At 39.9% G+C, this 20,175-nt stretch overlaps 1 protein-coding gene across 2 annotated transcripts in view; it reads right to left on the bottom strand.

The window, feature by feature from the left end:
* Positions 1-20,175, bottom strand: part of LOC133536494 (protein turtle homolog A-like) — a 137,536-nt gene that overhangs the window by 16,300 nt on the left and 101,061 nt on the right. For both annotated transcript variants that reach the window (XM_061877067.1, XM_061877068.1), the window contains exons 15-17: positions 15,785-15,993; positions 14,080-14,164; positions 2,665-2,829 (exon numbers count right to left, since the gene is read on the bottom strand). In XM_061877067.1, the coding sequence (XP_061733051.1) occupies positions 2,665-2,829; positions 14,080-14,164; positions 15,785-15,993 (459 nt within the window). The remainder of the gene's footprint in view (positions 1-2,664; positions 2,830-14,079; positions 14,165-15,784; positions 15,994-20,175) is intronic.

Raw genomic sequence — 20,175 nt, 5'->3', positions numbered from 1 at the left:
TTGATTTATTTATTTTTTTTATGTTGATGTTCCAGGCAATCTAATTTTCTGTGAAGGTATAGGATAGGCAAATATAAGCTTTGGCTTCAGCCTATTCCTTTTTTGGTCATTCTTTTTCTTTTCTTTTATGTGTAAATGTGCATTATTGTATACATATAACATGTCCTGTAAAACTGATCACACACAATGGTTGATTGATTTGATTTGATTGATTATATGACCGAAATAAACTTATTTCATTCATTCATTCATTTAGTGGTCAATTGTACGGAATATGTACTGTACTGTGCAATCTACTAATTACCTGTTTCAATCAATCAATTATTTTGTATTTTTTTGCCATTGCTCAAAACTAAAGATAATGACAAAAAAAATCCATGTTATGATGAATTATTTTCAAAGCTCCAATTAGTTGAAAAATGTTTTATGAGGTAAATATTGCAAATATTGTGCAATTGCCTTATAAAAACAAAGTTTTCTTTGACAAAAGAGCTTAAAACAAACAAAATAATAGTTAAAAGGTCAAATCGACAGATTTATCGAAGTTGATCTCGTAACTTAAGTGTTGAAAGTTAAAAAAAAAACTAATAAAAATGTATCACTTTGTGTGTGGATCCCAAATATATTTAGTGGTATTTTATTTATCTTTTCACTGTCATTACTCAAAAATAATAAAGAATTAAAATCAATGGTGTCCTGCATTATTGATCTTTTAGGGCTCTAATTTACTAAATAATGCAGTTTTACTGTTGAAAAACAAAGATGTTTTTGACAGAAATGCCATAAAACCTTTTTTTTTTTTTTTTTAAGTTGATATAGAAATTTACTGTAATAAAAATTTGACTTATTTTCAACATTTTATTAACTGAGACCCTTTATGGTCCCCGGGACCCCTAAAGGTAAAATAATGTTTCAATATCCATATATTTTGTTATGGTTTGAAAATGAAAAATATCCAAATGGCCCTCGCACATTTTTATTTTTCCGTGTGCGGCCCTCAGTGGAAAAAGTTTGGACACCCCTGTACTAAATGATTATTTATTTCTATTTTGGGAGAAAAAAATTATATGTACAACATGTAATCGCAAATTATGTTAACTTAATTATTGCCTAATTTTTTTTAAATAGAAATCAATCCTACAAATAATGATTTCAAAGCAAGTTATGCATGAAATTGTGCAATGTAAAAGTAACAATAGATTTCATGGTAAAATTGAAAAATTCAATGTGTTTTTTTACAGCATTTTACATTACTTTTTTTTTTCTTTACTGTAATAAACTGTGGTGCTGCTTTGGCTTACACAGTAATAGAGTGGTTCTCAAATGGGGGTACGCGTACCCTTAGGGGTACTTGAAGGTATGCCAAGGGGTATGTGAGATTTTTAAAAAATCCTTCATAAATAAATTTATTGAATGATACTTCAACAAAATATGAATGTAAGTTCATAAACTGTGAAAAAAAATACAACAATGCAATATTCAGTGTTGACAGCTAGATTTTTTTGTGGACATGTTCCATAAATATTGATGTTAAAAATGTGTTTTTTTGTGAAGAAATATATAGAATTAAATTCTATTACAATCCCCAAAGAGGGCACTTTAAGTTGATGATTACTTCTATGTGTAGAATTTTTTATTTAGAATTGAATCACTTGTTTATTTTTCAACAAGTTTTTAGTTATTTTACATCTTTTTTTCAAATAGTTCAAGAAAGACCACTACAAATGAGCAATATTTTGCACTGTTTTACAATTTAATCAATCAGAAACTGATGACATAGTGCTATATTTTACTTTGTTATCTCTTTTTTTCAGCCAAAAATTATTTGCTCTGATTAGGGGGTACTTGAATTAAAAAAATATTCACTGAAAAAAGGTTGAGAACCACTGCAGTAATACAGCAAAAAATGCACAATTGTTGCTTTGCAGTGAAAGAAAAAAAAAACTGGAAATTCAGGCGCCAACTTTTTTACTGTAAATTTGCTTTTTTTTTTAATTTACAGCAAAGAAAATATATATTTTACAGTCATATTCTGGCAACAGAGGTGCTTTTTTTAACCATGATTTAAAGAAAAGGGGTGGGATTAAAAAAGTGTATACTTCTTCTCACTCCTTTTCAAATATGTAAAAAAAAAAAAAAAAAAAGTCGAATGCTCATTTGTTTTTTTGGTTTTTTTTTTATTCTCCATTGTTTTCATTTTGTTATAATAGTCGTTAAGGCTATAGCACTGTATTGGATCATGCTTGCTCTTGTTTTTTGTTTTTGTTTTTTTTTGCATATTTGAAATAAAAATATCAATCAATCAATCAAAAAAAACATAAAAACAGCAGTATGGTTTTTCCATTTCCATTTAATTACTGCAATTTACCACTTTTTTTTTTTTTTTTACATTTTAATTTAAAAAAAATCTTCTAATAAAAAGCCTTTGGTGTAGTAATAGTATCCACTGTTAGAAGCGGCCCTCGGGGGCCAAACATAACCGCAACGTGGCCCTCAGTGAAAACCACTTTGACACCTCCGTACTAGAATAACTGGAATAAATCCCTTTTGGTGAGGTTTGATTAATAAAACTGCATGTTTTAACTACTTTTGAAGAAACTATTCTAGTTATGAAGTTCTTCATCAGCGAGTACCTGCTAAGTTTCAGACAAGGCGGTGGTTTACCGTTCTTTTTCCGGCGGCGTAGATTCCTTCTGTGGCTGATGAGGCAGGCGGACCCCAACAGTAAAACCAGCGCCAAACACATGAAACCGACCCCACCAAGAATGCCGGCCAATAAGGGTTCAGGAGACTCCAGCAGTCTGGACGTCAAAGGGTACATCTCCATACCTGTCACAAAATTACACCACAGATCAATTAAATTCAACACAACTAATCCGGACCTGATCACATAAAACTAACATTGCAGTTGAGAAATCCAACTTTAAAGGGGAACATTATCACAATTGCAAAAAGGTTAAAAACAATAAAAATCAGTTCCCTTGTTTTATTTTACGAATTTTTTTTCAAAATTTTACACCTCCCGGAATATCCCTAAAAAAAGCTTTAAAGTTCTTGATTTTCGCTATTTGCGATGCGACTGTCCATTTCCCTGTGACGTCATACATGGCTGCCAACACAAAAAACATGGCGGTTACCACAGCAAGATCTAGCGACATTAGCTCGGATTCAGACTCGGATTTCAGCGACTTAAGCGATTCAACAGATTACGCATGTATTGAAACAGATGGTCAGAGTATAGAGGCAGATAGCGAAAACGAAATTGAAGAAGAAACTGAAGTTATTGAGCGAATAGCTATTGACGCTATTCATAGCCATAGCATGGGTGTACCTAATGAAGTGGCCCATAGCATGGCTGCCTTATTAGCATCGCCGGTAAAATGTGCGGACCAAACGATCAGGACTTTCGCATCTTGTGACACTGGAGCAACTTAAATCCGTCGATTGGTAAGTGTTTGTTTCGCAATAAATGTGGGTATCTAGTTTCAAATGTACATACAGCTAGCGTAAATAGCATGTTAGCATCGATTAGCGTAGCATGTTGGCATCGATTAGCTGGCAGTCATGCTGCGACCAAATATGTCTGATTAGCACATAAGTCAACAACATCAACAAAACTCACCTTTGTGATTTCGTTGACTTAATCGTTGCAAATGCATCTGCAGGTTATCCATACATCTCTGTGCCACGTCTGCTTTAGCACCGGCAGTAAATAGCATGTTAGCGTCGATTAGCGTAGCATGTTAGCATCGATTAGCTGGCAGTCATGCTGCGACCAAATATGTCTGATTAGCACATAAGTCAACAACATCAACAAAACTCACCTTTGTGATTTCGTTGACTTAATCGTTGCAAATGCATCTGCAGGTTATCCATACATCTCTGTGCCATGTCTGTCTTAGCATCGCCGGTCAAATGTGGAGACACTCTGGTACATTCAATGGGGGTCTGGCGGCAGATTTCTTGCCAGTGGTGCAACTTGAATCCCTCCCTGTTAGTGTTGTTACACCCTCCGACAACACACCGACGAGGCATGATGTCTCCAGGGTTCCATAAAATAGTCGAAAAAACGGAAAATAACAGAGCTGAGACCCGGTGTTTGTAATGTGAAAATGAAAATGGCGGGTGTGTTACCTCGGTGACGTCACGTTCTGACGTCATCGCTAAAAGACCGATAAACAGAAAGGCGTTTAATTCGCCAAAATTCACCCATTTAGAGTTCGGAAATCGATTGAAAAAAATACAGGGCCTTTTTTTGCAACATCAAGGTATATATTGACGCTTACATAGGTCTGGTGATAATGTTCCCCTTTAAGAAAATCGTGTTGGTCCGTCAAATTGAACACATTGATCTAGGGCTGGGCGATACAGCCTTTTTTTTAATATCTCGATATTTTTATATATTCCATATATCGCCCAGGCCTATATCGTTGACATTTTTAATCAATACCGATGACAAATTGTTACTTTTAAAACAGTGCTGGTGCTTAAACGTTGCCTGAACCGGTACCCAAAGTAATGAAAACATGCACATTTTGTAAAAAAAAAAAAAAAAAAAAAATACTGTTGTACAGAACGCCATTACAATAGTTAAAGGGGAACATTATCACCAGACCTATGTAAGCGTCAATATATACCTTGATGGTGCAGAAAAAAGACCATCTATTTTTTTAACCGATTTCCGAACTCTAAATGGGTGAATTTTGGCGAATTAAACGCCTTTCTATTTATCGCTCTGGAGGCGATGACGTCAGAATGTGACGTCGTCGAGGTAACACAGCCGCCATTTTTATTTTCAACACATTGTAAACATTGGGTCTCAGCTCTGTTATTTTCCGTTTTTTCGACTATTTTTTGGAAACTTGGAGACATCATGCCTCGACGGTGTGTTGTCGGAGGGTGTAACAACACTAACAGGGAGGGATTCAAGTTGCACCACTGGCCCGAAGATGCCAAAGTGTCTGCCGCCAGACCCCCATTGAATGTACCAAAGTGTCTCCACATTTTACCGGCGATGCTAAGACAGACATGGCACAGAGATATATGGATAACCTGCAGATGCATTTGCAATGATAAAGTCAACGAAATCACAAAGTTGAGTTTTGTTGATGTTGTTGACTTACGTGCTAATCAGACATATTTGGTCGCGGCGTGACTGCCAGCTAATCGATGCTAACATGCTACGCTAATCGACGCTAACATGCTATTTCCTGGCAGTGCTAAAGCAGACATGGCACAGAGATGTATGGATAACCTGCAGATGCATTTGCAACGATAGTCAACGAAATCACCAAGGTGAGTTTTGTTGATGTTGACTGCCAGCTAATCGATGCTAACATGCTACGCTAATCGATGCTAACATGCTATTTACCAGTAGTGCTAAAGCAGACATGGCACAGAGATGTTAGATAACCTGCAGATGCATTTGCAACTATATTACATTTCCTTCCACCCACATTTAATGCGAAACAAACACTTACCAATCGACGGATTTAAGTTGCTCCAGTGTCACAAGATGCGAAAGTCCTGATCGTTTGGTCCGCACATTTTACCGGCGATGCTAACACAGCTATTCGGCCATGCTATGGCTATGAATAGCGTCAATAGCTATTCGCTCAATAGCTTCAGTTTCTTCTTCAATACTTTCATACTCCAACCATCTGTTTCAATACATGCGTAATCTGTTGAATCGCTTAAGTCGCTGAAATCCGAGTCTGAATCCGAGCTAATGTCGCTATATCTTGCTGTGCTATTCGCCATTGTTTGTTTACATTGGCAGCACTGTGTGACGTCACAGGGAAATGGATAGTGGTTTCGAAGATAGCGAAAATAAGGCACTTTAAAGCTTTATTTAGGGATATTCCGAGACCGGTAAAATGTTGAAAAAAACTTCAAAAAATACAACAAGCCACTGGGAACTGATTTTTATTGTTTTTAACCCTTTTGAAATTGTGATAATGTTCCCCTTTAAAACAAATAAAGTGCACTTTTGTGCATGATGTCATTAAGATGACAGATCAAAAAAACACTAAATTCAACTGCACTTTTTGTACAGAACGCCTTTACAATAGTTTAAAACAAATAAATTGCACTTTTGTGCATGATGTCACACAAGATAAGTGTCAAATAAAAGTGAGCTGCATAATAAGAAATCAAATAGTGTATGTGGTAGGTTCCTGCGGACGTTATCTCCTTTTTTTATTGACAATTTCTTACATGCGGTGTTGATGTGGAAATGGTTGCTTTGGCATTTTGTGGGTTTCACGCACTCTTCATTCTCATTTCTACTTTTTGTTGCAACGCTTTTGCCGCATGCTTGACATATTACGGATGTCTTCCACATCTTCCCGCTTGAAGCCAAACCGCCGCCATGCGATGGACCCCGCGCTGTTTTTCTCTGGAATTGAATATTCCTTCCTTTGTTACCAGATTCGCACCTTCTTTCTCTCGTATTACCACTCCCACTGCACCGCTAGCACGACAGCTAACTTTACCTATGCGGCTACCTCTCAGCTCGGCGAGGGCGTATGAAGTTGCACGAGTGACAGTATGTTACGTACGTGAAAAGGTGCGCTTGTTTTAGTGAGAAAGTGAGAAATGCCTGCAGTGTAATGCCAGCGGCTAAAAGCAACTGCGTGAGGACGTATACTCCATTATTACGATATAGTCATATTCTATATCGCACAGAGACGAACCCACAATATATCGAGTAGGACCCAGGACACGTTGGGAAGACTATCTCTCCCGGTTGGCCTGGGAGCGCCTCGAAACCCGGGAGGAGCTGGACGAAGTGGCTGAGGGAAGTCTGGGTTTCCCTACTTAGGCTGCTGTCCCCGCGACCCGACCTCGGATAAGCGAAAGAAGATGTATGGATGGACAGTTCTATTATGTCCTATACATGTTAAAGAATGGACAATAATAAAGCATCCTGAATCCTGAGTAATGTTCTGTGTTGTTTACTGGCGTCACCTTGCAGTCTGCATGTATGTCTTATGTGTGACTGCCATCTACTGGTCACCATGAACCAAATAAAATAGCTTTGAAGCTTCCCTGAATTAAGGACACTTATGTAGGTCTAACTTGTGTGCTATTTATTGTGTGTTTAGCTGTTGTTTAGGTTCTATCTCCTAGAACAGGGGTAGGGAACCTATGGTTCTAGAGCCAGATGTGGCTCTTTTGATGACTGCATCTGGCTCTCGGATAAATCTGAGCTGACATTGCTTGACACGATAAGTAATGAATAATTCCAGTTGTGATCACAGTGTTAAAAATAATGTTCAAAATATAAAACATTCTCATGCAGTTTTAATCCATCCATCCGTTTTTCTACCGCACCTGTTCAAGAAGTTGCGTTAATGGGAAGAAGTTATTCATTTATTAAAGGTTAGTGTGGGGCTTGCCCTCCTGGGGGTTCTTTAGACCACCAAGCACCGACATGAGAGCCTGTTTTAGGGTTACGATATTGTTTTATTTTTCAATAAGTCTCTCAGTTGCTTTCCAGCAATTGCCTTCTTCTCTTTCGTTCTCGCTCGCACTCCGGCTCCAGCTCCAGCTCCAACCCCGCCTCTCCTCCTGGCTGCTGCTTATAACAGAGCGACAGGTGGTTATATAACAAGGCCCAGGTGGGCCATCTACGCACCTGTCGCTGATTTCGAGGCCCGCTTCGCTGCAGGCCACGCCCCCTCCACAGTTAGCTTCAGAATAACAATGTTATTACAAAGAATAAGAGACTTATTATACTCTAGAAATGTTAATCTTACTAAAAAAAAATGCACGCGTTTAGTTGTGTTCGGTGTTAAAAAATATTACCGAAATACATTTTAAAATATTTGGCTTCTTGGCTCTCTCAGGTAAAAAGGTTCCCGACCCCTGCAGCATATAACTCACCTTTTATAAAAAAAAACTTCATCGAAATGCAAGAAAAGATCATAGTTGTGTGCCTACTGGAGGACATTTACATGTTAACTGGCAGTAAACGGGCAGCAGAGGTGCACGTATTGTTACTCGTATCGGAGATTTCAGATGGAATCCTGTATCATCCAATATTTGTTTGTTTTTGTTGCTATGGGATGAGGACGGGCTTACTTCCAACATCCTGCAGCTGCCTTATGTCCAGCCTGGCTTGTCCGCTGCTGCTGTTCTTATTGTGATCCTTCCCGAAATGGATGTAAAAGGCAGACAGCAAGACCACAAAACACTTTTCCGAGTCATTTCTAACAGCAGTTTACCAGCTGGCTAAGAGTAACAAACCATCTGGTGTGCGAGATTTACCTAAAATCGTCTATAAAACCATCCGGAAAATGGTGGAAGCGGAGGAATATATTATAACTCCAGAGCAAAAACAGAATTGTTACCCTCAAATTAAATTCATCGCCATATTTGAACAGAAATTTAGATCGATAAATGCTTTTTATCAGGCAGAGGTAGCATCGAGACAACATGTCTCTCTTTAAAAGTGCAAGGAAGAGGGCATTGATGAACTCTTTGTGCATACCGTATTTTCCGGACCATAGTGCCAATGAGCAAGTCTAGTCAGCTCTATTTTCATAAAAAAAGGCGCATACCGTTATTCCTTGAATTGAACTAAATAATTTAAAACCTCTTCTCACGCCGGCGCTTACCAAAGGCATGCGGTAAATTTAGGCCTGCGCTTATAAATTTGAGTGTGATGTAAGGATACCATCATGAAAAGCACATTTAATTACCTTTACTTATAAATGAAGTCCATGCGCAGCTCCCTCTGATCAAAAGCATCGATAACTTGTTTATAGAAGTCTTCCTTATCTTTCTTCAGTTTTAAAAGTCTCTCTGGTTCGGTGGAGATCTTCTTTTATTACCTCCTGCTTCGATTGAAAGTCCAGTTTAGAAAAATGTAATCCTCCATGTTAAAAGTGCAAGCGAGAAGAAAAAATAAACAATCGCTGCTGCAGCCGAGTAGTCGCAAGAAGGATCACTAGCGCCCTCTACCACCAGGAGGCGGGAGTCATTTAATGACTCATATTTGACACACGCAGCTACGGTATATTAATAAAACATAGCTGCTTACTGTTCTTTTTAGCATATTCAATAGCTTGGACCTTAAATCCTACTGAATAGCTCTTAATCTTCTTCCCTTTATGCCAGGGGTGTCAAACTCAAATACAGAGTGGGCCAAAATTTTAAACGGAACAAAGCGGCGGGCCAAGGTTGAACAAATTAACATTTTAATCGGGACCCAAACAAGTTTTGCATTAAATATTGAACAAGCAAGGCTTATATAACTTTAGTGTCATGCAAAATCCAGTTTCAAATAATAATAATTAAAAAAATATCAATGGCATATCAAAAAAATTTAAATAAAAATGTTATGCCTTTTTTTGTATTTGCAATCTTCTGAGGTAAATATCAATTTTTTTCCTACAGGCTAATAATACATTTGAAAATAAAATAATAATGAATGAACCAAACAGTCAAGCCTTGACGTAGCAAGAGAAAATGCATGAATAAAACGTTAATTATTGGTCAGTTTGCTGGAAGTTTCCCGGAAAAGTTAGTGCTGCAAGGGCTTCTGGGTATTTGTTCTGTTGTGTTACGGTGTGGATGTTCACCCGAAATGTGTTTGTCATTCTTGTTTGGTGTGGGTTCACAGTGTGGCGCATATTTGTAACAGTACTAAAGTTGTTTATACGGCCACCCTCAGTGTGACCTGTATGGCTGTTGACCAAGTATGCCTTGCATTCACTTCTGTGTGTGTGTAAAAGGCACAAATATGTGACACGCTGTTAGTATGGAGGAAAAGCGGACGTGAGGACAGGTTGTAGAGAACGCTAAAGGCAGTGCCTTAAATGCACGCCCCCAATATAGTTGTCCAGGTGGAAATCGGTAGGAATTCATGAGAATGGTTGCCCCGGAAGATTTTCGGGAGGGGCGCTAAACTTCGACAGTCTACCGGGAAAATTAGGAGGGTTGGCAAGTATGAGTATTAGCCGTGAATGTAGTGTTACAGCGGCACCGACGCTGTATAACACCGGCGGACCAGCTCTAATGCTAAATTGATATTGCCTCAAGGGCCAAAATAATTTACATGGCGGGCCAGAGTTTGACCCCCATGCTTTATGCAATTTCAAATAATTGAAATCAGCCTCCTCCATTTTGAAAATGATGACAGGTGAAGTGTCACTCGTGACGTGACGAGTTTGACCCGGTGGAAATTCTAGGCATATGCTAATTATTTGGCGAAACGAGTTTGACCCGGCAGTAATTCTAGGCAGGCGCGTACTATATACCCGCCGGCAATTCAAGGAAATACGGTTTTTAAATAAGGCACAATAAAGGGGTCATATTATGTATTTATTTTTCTAAATGTAAAAGACTTCCTTGGGGTCTACATAACATGTAATGGTGGTTCTTTGCTCAAATAATGTTGCACAGATAATGAAAAAACGTTCAACCGGAACTCCATCCATCCATTTTCTACCGCTTATTCCCTCCTGGGGTCGCTGGCGCCCATCTCAGCTACAATCGGGCGGAAGGCGGTGTACACCCAAAGATCTTGGGTGAATAATGTAAACTCACTACACCGGTTTGTTTTAGCGCTTTCATGGCGAGTTTACTGACAGATATAAGTAAGAACTACAGATGTGCGATGATATCGGACTGCCGATAATATCGTCCGATAAATACTTTAAAATGTAATATTGGAAATGATCGGTATTGGTTTCAAAAAGTAGCATTTATGACTTTTTAAAACGCCGCTGTACGTAATGGTACACGGACACAGGGAGAAGTACAGAGCGCCAGTAAACCTTGAAGCCATCCGGACTGTTATCGACGCCAGCATCTGTGACGGTATGGGGGTGCATTAGTGACCCAAGGCATGGGTAACTTACACATCTGTGAAGGCACCATTAATGCTGAAAGGTACATACAGGTTTTGGAACAACATATGTTGTCATCCAAGCAACGTTATCATGGACGCCCCTGCTTATTTCAGCAAGCCACGTGTTACAACAGAGTGGCTTCGTAGTAAAAGAGTGCGGGTACTTTCCTGGCCCGCCTGCAGTCCAGACCTGTCTCCCATAGAAAATGTGTGGCGCATTATGAAGCGTAAAAGCGGAGAACCCGGACTGTTGAAGGACTGAAGCTCTACATAAAACAAAGAATGGGAAAGAATTCCACTTTCAAAGCTTCAACAATTAGTTTCCTCAGTTCCCAAACATTTATTGAGTGTTGTTAAAAGAAAAGGCGATGTAACACAGTGGTGAACATGCCCTTTCCCAACTACTTCGGCACGTGTTGCAGCCATGAAATTCTAAGTTAATTATTATTTGCAAAAAAAATAATAAGTTTTGTCAGGCTTTCCCCTGACAGTTTGTCTATGTATTAGTTTTTTTCCTCTGCATTTGTCTTTGTTTCCTCTTTGTTAAGTATCTCCTGTCTTTAGTTCCTGTCAAGTGCTCTTATTTTGGTCCAGCTTCCTGTTTGTCTCCCTGTGTGCTGTTGTCACCTCATCTGCGGCTGATTGGCACCTGGCCACACCTGTTGTCAATCAGCCCGCTCCTATTTGTACCCACTTTGTCTTCCAGTCAGTGCTGGATCATTGTCGTTGCCCCATGTCGCTCCTGTCGTGTCAATGTCATTTCTAACTTGTCATTCCTACTGGTCGTGTGAATGCAGCGTAGCGGTAAGCTATATTTGATAGATGTTTTGTAGCTTACTGTTTTTTGTTCCCTGCTTCCGATTAGTTTGTTCACAGCCCTTAGTTTGTTATACCCGCCCACGTGCGTGCTTTTTGTTTGTACCCTTTTGGTTTTGTTTTTGTCTTAGTATTTAATTAGGGTCCGCCCTGCCCATGGAAAAGGACTCCACAGGAGTCCTTTGCCATGGGCCAAGGACCCTATTGAAACTGCTGTATTTTATTATTATTCTTTCTTTCTTTATTCCGCATCTATGCGCTGTAATTTGACCCCCTTAAAATGCTTCAAAACTCACCAAATTTGACACACACTTCGGTCTGGCATGCCTTCGCAACTTATTAAGCAACCAAACCCCAAAAATGAAAATTGCGTGCTAGCGCCCCCTAGGAAAAAAACAAAAACAGACTGCTTGTAACTTCCGTTAGGAATGTCGTAGAGGCATGAAACAAAAACCTCTATGTAGGGCTGACTTAGACCTAAATTTCATAACTGTATCTTCTAGGGCAAAAATCAACAGAAATTTTGCAAAAACCCATTCAAAGCAAAATTTTCACAAAAAATGCTATTTTTGCCTCTTTGAGCTGTAATTTGACCCCCTTAAAATGCTTCAAAACTCACCAAACTTGGCACACACATCAGGACTGGCAGAAATTGCGATATAATGAAAAAATAAATTAAAACTCAAAATTGCGCTCTAGCGCAATTTTTGAATAAAACACAGACAAAACTGCTTCTAGGAAGAAAACACAGACAAAACTGCTTGTAACTTCCAGTAGGAATGCCGGATCAAAGCAAAATATTCGCAAAAAATGCTATTTTTGCCTCTTTGAGCTGTAATTTGACCCCCTTAAAATGCTTCAAAACTCACCAAACTTGGCACACACATCAGGACTGGCAGAAATTGCGATCTAATGGAAAAAAAAAACAAAAAAAACCTCAAAATTACGCTCTAGCGCAATTTTTGAATAAAACACGGAAAAAACTGCTTCCAGGAAGAAAATACAGACAAAACTGCTTGTAACTTCCGGTTGGAATGCCGGAAAGACATGAAACAAAAACTTCTATGTAGGTCTCATTTAGACCTACATTTAGATAATTGACATCCTTCGGCAAATATCAACAAGAAGTTAAAAATTGCCCCTTCAAAATAAAAGTTTTGTAAAAACCCGTCACCTTTTTCAAATCAAAACTCCTCCCAGTGCATTTGTCGTTTCGGCTTCAAACTCGCACAGGAGAGAGATTGAACCCTTTTAATTAAATCTATCCAACAAAGTTTTGATTACTACTCCGGTTTTGATTTTACGCGCCTTCAAAGAACCCCTGCGCAAAGTTTCCTAAAAAATGTCATTTTTGCCTCTTTGAGCTGTAATTTGACCCCCTTAAAATGCTTCAAAGTGTAAGTTAAAGCTCTACTATGCAAAGCGAAAGCCATTTATCAACAACATCCAGAAACGCCGATCTCTAATTTGACCCCCTTAACATGCTTCAAAACTCAACAAATTTTACACACACTTCCGGACTGGCAAAAATTGCCATGTAATAAAAAACCAAACCCTAAAAATGTAAATTGCGCTCTAGCGCCCCCTAGGAAAAAACCCAGACAAAACTGCATGTAACTTCTGTTAGAAATGTCGTAGAGACATGAAATAAAAACCTCTATGTTGGTCTGACTCAGACCAGGGCTTGAGTAGCGGTGGGAGCAGCCAAAGGCGGACCCGACCAACGCTGCTTGCAGCTTTAATTAAATATGTTTTCACATTCCATGCCTGCCTCCATCTCTGCATCTTGGGGTTTGTCACCAAATAACTCTGACAAGTTTATGAGTTTGAACATCAAATATGTTGTCTTTGTAGCATATTCAACTGAATATGGGTTGAAAATGATTTGCGAATCATTGTATTCTGTTTATATTTACATCTAACACAATTTCCCAACTCATATGGAAACGGGGTTTGTACGCGCGTCTAATCAACAACTCGTGTCCTTGAGGATCGTTATCTGGGAATCTTGAAATGGTATTGTTCTGGATAATTTGCTCAGGCTCAGTTAATCAGATGAGCAGCTCGGTTAAATATCCTACAGGCTGTGTAAGGCTCTGGTAAAAAAAAAATGACCTGCAGTACATCACCAGACATTCACGTCACGTTCACAATGAGATACGGCGCCACAAAAACAGCACAAATACTTGCAACTATCCTTTCAATAAGTTATCAGCGGAGCAATTTCTTCCATTCGGGAATGTAATGGACATCGCTCCCTGCGGGGCTGCTCCAATTTTTTGGGGGGGAGGTGGAAACACAAGGAAGGGGAATAGAAATCGAGCTCAATTCCGAGTCGGCGGTGCTGGATTAAAAGAGGAGGTGGGGACAGTGATGTTTTGGACGAGGCGGCTCAAACACCTTACCCGCCGTGGAGACATTGACTGATGGACTGGGCTCGCTCAGCAGCTCGCCGCGACGAGTTAGCAGCCGCAGCTCATATACGCAGTCCTGTGACCGACACACACACACACACACAAACACACACACACACGGGATGAAGCCTCACTTTGTCAACACAGGACTGTGCCTGCAATGCTAATGAAGTTGATTTGAATGTGACTAGGACTATATTAGAGAGCAAAGGAAAGCATGCAGGGATTGATAGGAGACAAAATGCCTCTCGACACCCACGCTATATTGCCAAAAGTATTTGTCCACCTGCCTTGACTCACATATGAACTTGAAGTGTCATCCCATTCCTAACCCATAGGGTTCAATATGATGTAGTTGCAGCTATTACAGCTTCAACTCTTCTGGGAAGGCTGTCCACAAGGTTGAGGAGTGTGTTTATAGGAATTTCCCACCATTCTTCCAAAAAGCGCATTGGTGTTGGTGGAGAAGGCCTGGCTCTAATTCATCCCAAATGTGTTCTACTCGGTTCATGTCAGGACTCTGTGCAGGCCAGTCAAGTTCATCCAGCACCAGACACTGTCATCCAAGTCTTTATGGACTAACTGCTTTTAGTCATGTTGGAACTGCTCCCACAATGTCGGGAGCATGAAATTGTCCAAAATGTTTTGGCATCCGGGAGCATTCAAAGTTTCTTTCACTGGAACTAAGGGGCCAAGCCCAACTCCTGAAAAACAACCCGGCACCATAATTCCTCCCACACCAAATTTCAAACTCGGCACAATACAGTCTGAAATGTACCGTTCTCTCCTGGCAACCTCCAAACCCAGACCGGTCCATCAGATTGCCAGATGGGAAAGCGTGATTGATCACTCCAGAGAAGGCGTCTCCACTGCTCTAGAGTCCAGTGGCGACGTGCTTTACACCACTGCATCCCACTCTTTGCACTGTACTTGACTTAGATGCAGCTGCTCGGCCATGGAAACCCATCCCATGAAGCTCACTGCGTACTGTACGTGGGCTAAATGGAAGGTCACATGACATTTGGAGTTCTGTAGCTACTGACTGTCGTGGCTGAGTTGCTGTTGTTCCCAAACTCTTCCATTTTTTTATATTAATAAAGGCTTAGTGGCACCTTTTAGCTTGTATTTCCAAAATTGTGTACACTACTGAATTTGGGTCTTATGGCCACATATGTGGACACTTATACAGTCATCTGGTGGTGTCAGAAGAGTATAACATACAAGGGAATTTGGAAGAAGAAAAAAGGAAAAATAAGAATTAGCATGTCACTAAACATGAAGTACACGTTTGTGTACTTATGGATTAAATACATCATATCAAATGATGATTCTTAGTTTTAATTCTAATTAGGGTCCAATAAGCCCAAATAGCAAAGAGAATTAAAAAAAAAAGCAAGAGGATAAAGCTGACAGTCGACTTTAGAATATGAAGGAGCGAGGATATTTCACAACTGGTGGCATCCTATGACAGTTCCATGCTGGAAATCACTGAAAGCGGCCCATTCTTTCACAAATGTTTGTAGAAACAGTCTCCATGCCTCAGTGCTTGATTTGATACACCTGTGGCAGAGCCAAGTGATTAGGACACCTGACTCGCATCATTTGGATGGGTGGCTAAATACTTTTGGCAATATAGTGTACCTAGATTAAAAATCTATTTTTACTCAAAATGTTATCAGCCAGGAGAGATTGATACCTTATGCAGACTCGGAACGACTATCTGGCTCGTGTTGGCACTAATGTCCTGGTCCAGATCGAGCCAGTCTCCTTGCTTGGTGCGGGACTGGAGAACAAACCCTGAGACGGGCGGGTTCTGGGCTTCCGCGAGGGACCACTGCAGAACAATACCTGCCGAGCCTTGATAAGCTGACAGCAACACGGTCTGACCTCTCGGAGGTGTAGCGTCTGGGAGAAAAGAAAAGAAAAAAACAGTTTTTAGGTAATTAGTGAGTTGGAATCAGAGTGCAGGAATTTTAATTCCTGATGCTCAAACTCAGACTGGGGGGCCACATTTAGAGAAAAGTGTCTGTTTTTAAGAACACTAATACAAAACCTCACAATAATGTCTGATTGAATGCTAAAAACGTTATGACAGACCGCCTTAAAAAACGGAATGGAATGTTACATTTTTCTACGAAGGATAAAACACTAAATATTGACAAAATATGAAGTCACTCCCCCTTTTCGATTGACACATTTTAAAATCGAGTTAAACGCAACAAAAATGAAACAAACTGTGAGATATTAACACGAGGGTACAAAATAAACCCACCTACAATCTGATGTATCTGATACTGTATGTTGTCATCCAAACAACGTTATCATGGACGCCCCTGCTTATTTCAGCAAAATGCCAAGCCACGTGTAACAACAACGTGGCTTCGTAAAAAAAGAGTGCGGGTACTTTCCTGGCCCGCCTGCAGTCCAGACCTGTCTCCCATGGAAAATGTGTGGCGCATCATGAAGCGTAAAATACAACAGCGGAGACTATTAAACAACTGAAGCTCTACATAAAACAAGAATGGGAAATTATTCCACTTTCAAAGCTTCAACAATTAGTTTCCTCAGTTCCCAAATGTTTATTGAGTGTTGTTAAAAAAAAAAAGGTGATGTAACACAGTGGTGAACATGCCCTTTCCCAACTACTTTGTCACGTGTTGCAGCCATGAAATTCTAAGTTAATTATTTTTTGCAAAAAAAAAATTAAGTTTATGAGTTTGAACATCAAATATGTTGTCTTTGTTGTGCATTCAACTGAATATGGGTTGAAAATGATTTGCAAATCATTGTATTCTGTTTATATTTACATCACAACTCAATTTCCCAACTAATATGGAAACGGGGTTTGTATATACACACATATATAGTCTGGATATACAGCCTTCTTCCGAGCAGCAATTTGTTTTTTCCAGACTCTCTGCAGGGTTCATAGTTGGCTGGATGATTCTGTCATAATCTGTTGTTTGTCTTGAACCCCAAGATGCAGAGATGCCACGCATAGCGCAGGAAATACACTCCAACCCAGGGAACACAACCCGGCGTGAATGTGACAGATCGTCACAGATGCTTCCAACACAGAAGCGCCGTGTTACCACCTTTGCTTCGAACTAAGGTATATACTGAAATAACAAATATCCCCATGTGCACAACAAGTTGAAAGAGTCACAGGTGTTATAGTTAAATGGCTCCCCTGCTGTGCCCATTTAGATATTTACAAGCTCACACAGCTGGTTGGCTTGTTGGCAAATATTAGCGGTGTGATGTAAACAAATGCAAGTGAGATGACTGTGTAACAAATTATTTAAATCGAATATTAATTTTGTTAATTTATTAGCTGGATAGATAGATGACAGACCAACAGGCCGACAGACAGACCGACTGACCGAACGACTGACCTACCGACCGAACGAACGAACGAACGACAGACAGATAGACAGACAGACAGGCCGACAGACCGAACGACCGACCGACCGAACGACAGACCTCCCCGAATGACAGACCTGACCGACAGAGAGACCAATCGAATGACAGACCGACCGACCGACCGACAAACAGACAGACAGACACAAACAGATCGACGGACCGACGGACCGACAGACAGACAGACAGACAGACATAGACGGACCAACAGAGCGACTGACCGACCGACGGACCGACCGACAGACCGACCGACTGACTGACAGACAGACCGACAGACAGACAGACCGACAGACACAGACAGATTGACAGACCGACCGACAGACAGACAGACATAGACGGACCAGCAGAGCGACTGACCGACCGACAGACAGACCGACAGACAGACAGACAGACAGACAGACAGAAATAGACAGACCGACAGACCGACCAACTGATTGACAGACAGACCGACAGACAGACAGACAGAACGACAGACGGACATAGACAGACCGACAGAGCGACAGAGCGACAGACAGACAGACAGAACGACAGACAGACAGATCGACAGACCGACCGACCGACAGACAGACATAGACAGACCGACAGAGCGACAGACCGACCAAGTGATTGACAGACAGACAGACCGACAGACCGACAGACAGACCAACCGATAGACAGACAGACAGACCGACCGACCGACCGACAGACCGACCGATCAACCCATTGACAGACCGACAGACAGACAGACAGACCGACCAATCGACCGACAGACAGACCAGACACAGACAGATCGACAGACCAAACGACAGACCGACCGACAGAGCGACTGACCGACCGACAGACCGACCGACTGACCGACAGACCAAAAAACAGACCGACCGACCAACCGACCAATAGGCAGACCGACCGACCGACCGACAGACATACTGGATGACCGAACAACCAAACAACCGACAGACAGACCGACCGATAAACAGACAGACAGCTAGACCGGAGACTCCTGCTATAGCGCTTAAAAACATTTTGAGAGGTTAGAAACATATAAACCATCTCAGGCTCTGAGAGCTTTAGGCAGTGGTCTCCTGCTGATGCAAAGAACCAGGACCAAACAAGGTGAGACTGTGTTTCAGTTTGATGCAGCTAAAATCTGGAACAGTCTTTGAGACTATGTGAGACAGGCCATTATGTTGGCAATGTTTAAATCCAAGCTGAAAACATTTATTTTTAGCAGGAAGAGTATTTTATCAACACTCTGCTTTTAATTCACTTCATTCCCAATTATATTTATAATGACTTCATTTGTTTTTATGATTATATTTGCCTTCTTGTAATGGTCGGCATCTGTAAAGCAATTTGGTTAGCCCGGCGTACAAACTGTGCTCTGTAAATAAACGTGCCTTGCCTATTTGGATCAAGCGCTGGTCAATAACCAACTGGACACGTGACGCACTGATTGAGAATTGATGTCAGGTCCCGGGGGGCGTGACAGAAAATAATTGAGAACCAGGGCGTTAAATAACTAAGGACAGTTCACTTGAAAACTCATTACTCACGTGACACGAAACATGAACACGCTGCCTTCTGCTGGCCTTCAATTAAACGGGGTGGGTTTAAGCAGAGATTTAATTACTGGAAAGTATAAATGAACAAGTTCATCTGAAAGCGAGAATACGTGGGTGTTTTTCCTAAGTTGTTAATGTTAGTGATGCGCTAATCAGTGTCGGCTTATTTTGGGGAAAAAGTATGTGATCAGTCATTGAAAATTTATGTCTTTTAATGTCGGCCACAAATGCTGATCCCCTCTGCCTGAAGATGTACTATTTTTTTGTACTAACCTCCTATGTCCATACACAGTGTGGAGCCTTCCCCTATGTTAGTAATCCTGAATGAATTGCAGCAAATTCGAATTCACTGGAAAACGAGGCTAAACACGTCAAGTATTTATATAATAAATAATATTTATTTCAGTCACTTTCACCACAAATAATACTAAATGCACTTCATGGTGAGTGTGGTCGTTGTGAAAGCCAGGCAGATATTAGGTATTTTATTTTTTGTTATTATTTTTATGATATAATGTATTTTTTAGGTGTACAATTTGATGGATAACTTGCTTTGAAATCATAGATTAAGCAGATGTTTTAAGTATTTATTTAGATTTTGACCACAAAAGTTAGATAATATAATATTTGTTGTAATATTGGAAACCATTATTTTTCCCTGTCATACTAGAAAAAAAAAAGCAAAACCTTTAATCGAAAAATAAAAAGGTAAAGAAAGAAAATAAAAGGTTTTGAATTTTATATTTTTTTTTCATAATAAAAGGTATTTTTTTAGGTGTACAATTTGATGGATAATTTGCTTCAAAATCATACATTAACCAAATATTTAAGTATTTATTTAGATTTTGACCCAAAAATTTAGATACAATTTTTGGCAAAGTAGAAGAAAACCTAATGCCTTTAGTCAGAAAATAAGAAAGTAAATAAAGAAAATAGAAGGTATTTTATAATTTATTATTTTTTTATAGTATAATGTATTTTTCAGGTGTATAATTTGATGGGTAACTTGCTTCAAAATCATAGGTTAGGCAGATATTTAGGTATTTATTTGGATTTTTACCAAAAAAGTTAAATAATATAATATTTGTTGCAATATTGGACACTGTTTTTTTCCTGTAAAACTCGA

The sequence above is a fragment of the Nerophis ophidion genome, linkage group LG17 (genome assembly GCF_033978795.1).
Source record: "Nerophis ophidion isolate RoL-2023_Sa linkage group LG17, RoL_Noph_v1.0, whole genome shotgun sequence".
In the NCBI taxonomy this organism is placed as follows: domain Eukaryota; kingdom Metazoa; phylum Chordata; class Actinopteri; order Syngnathiformes; family Syngnathidae; genus Nerophis; species Nerophis ophidion.
Note: the sequence above shows the minus strand (reverse complement) of the source record. Positions and strands in the feature narration are given on the sequence as shown.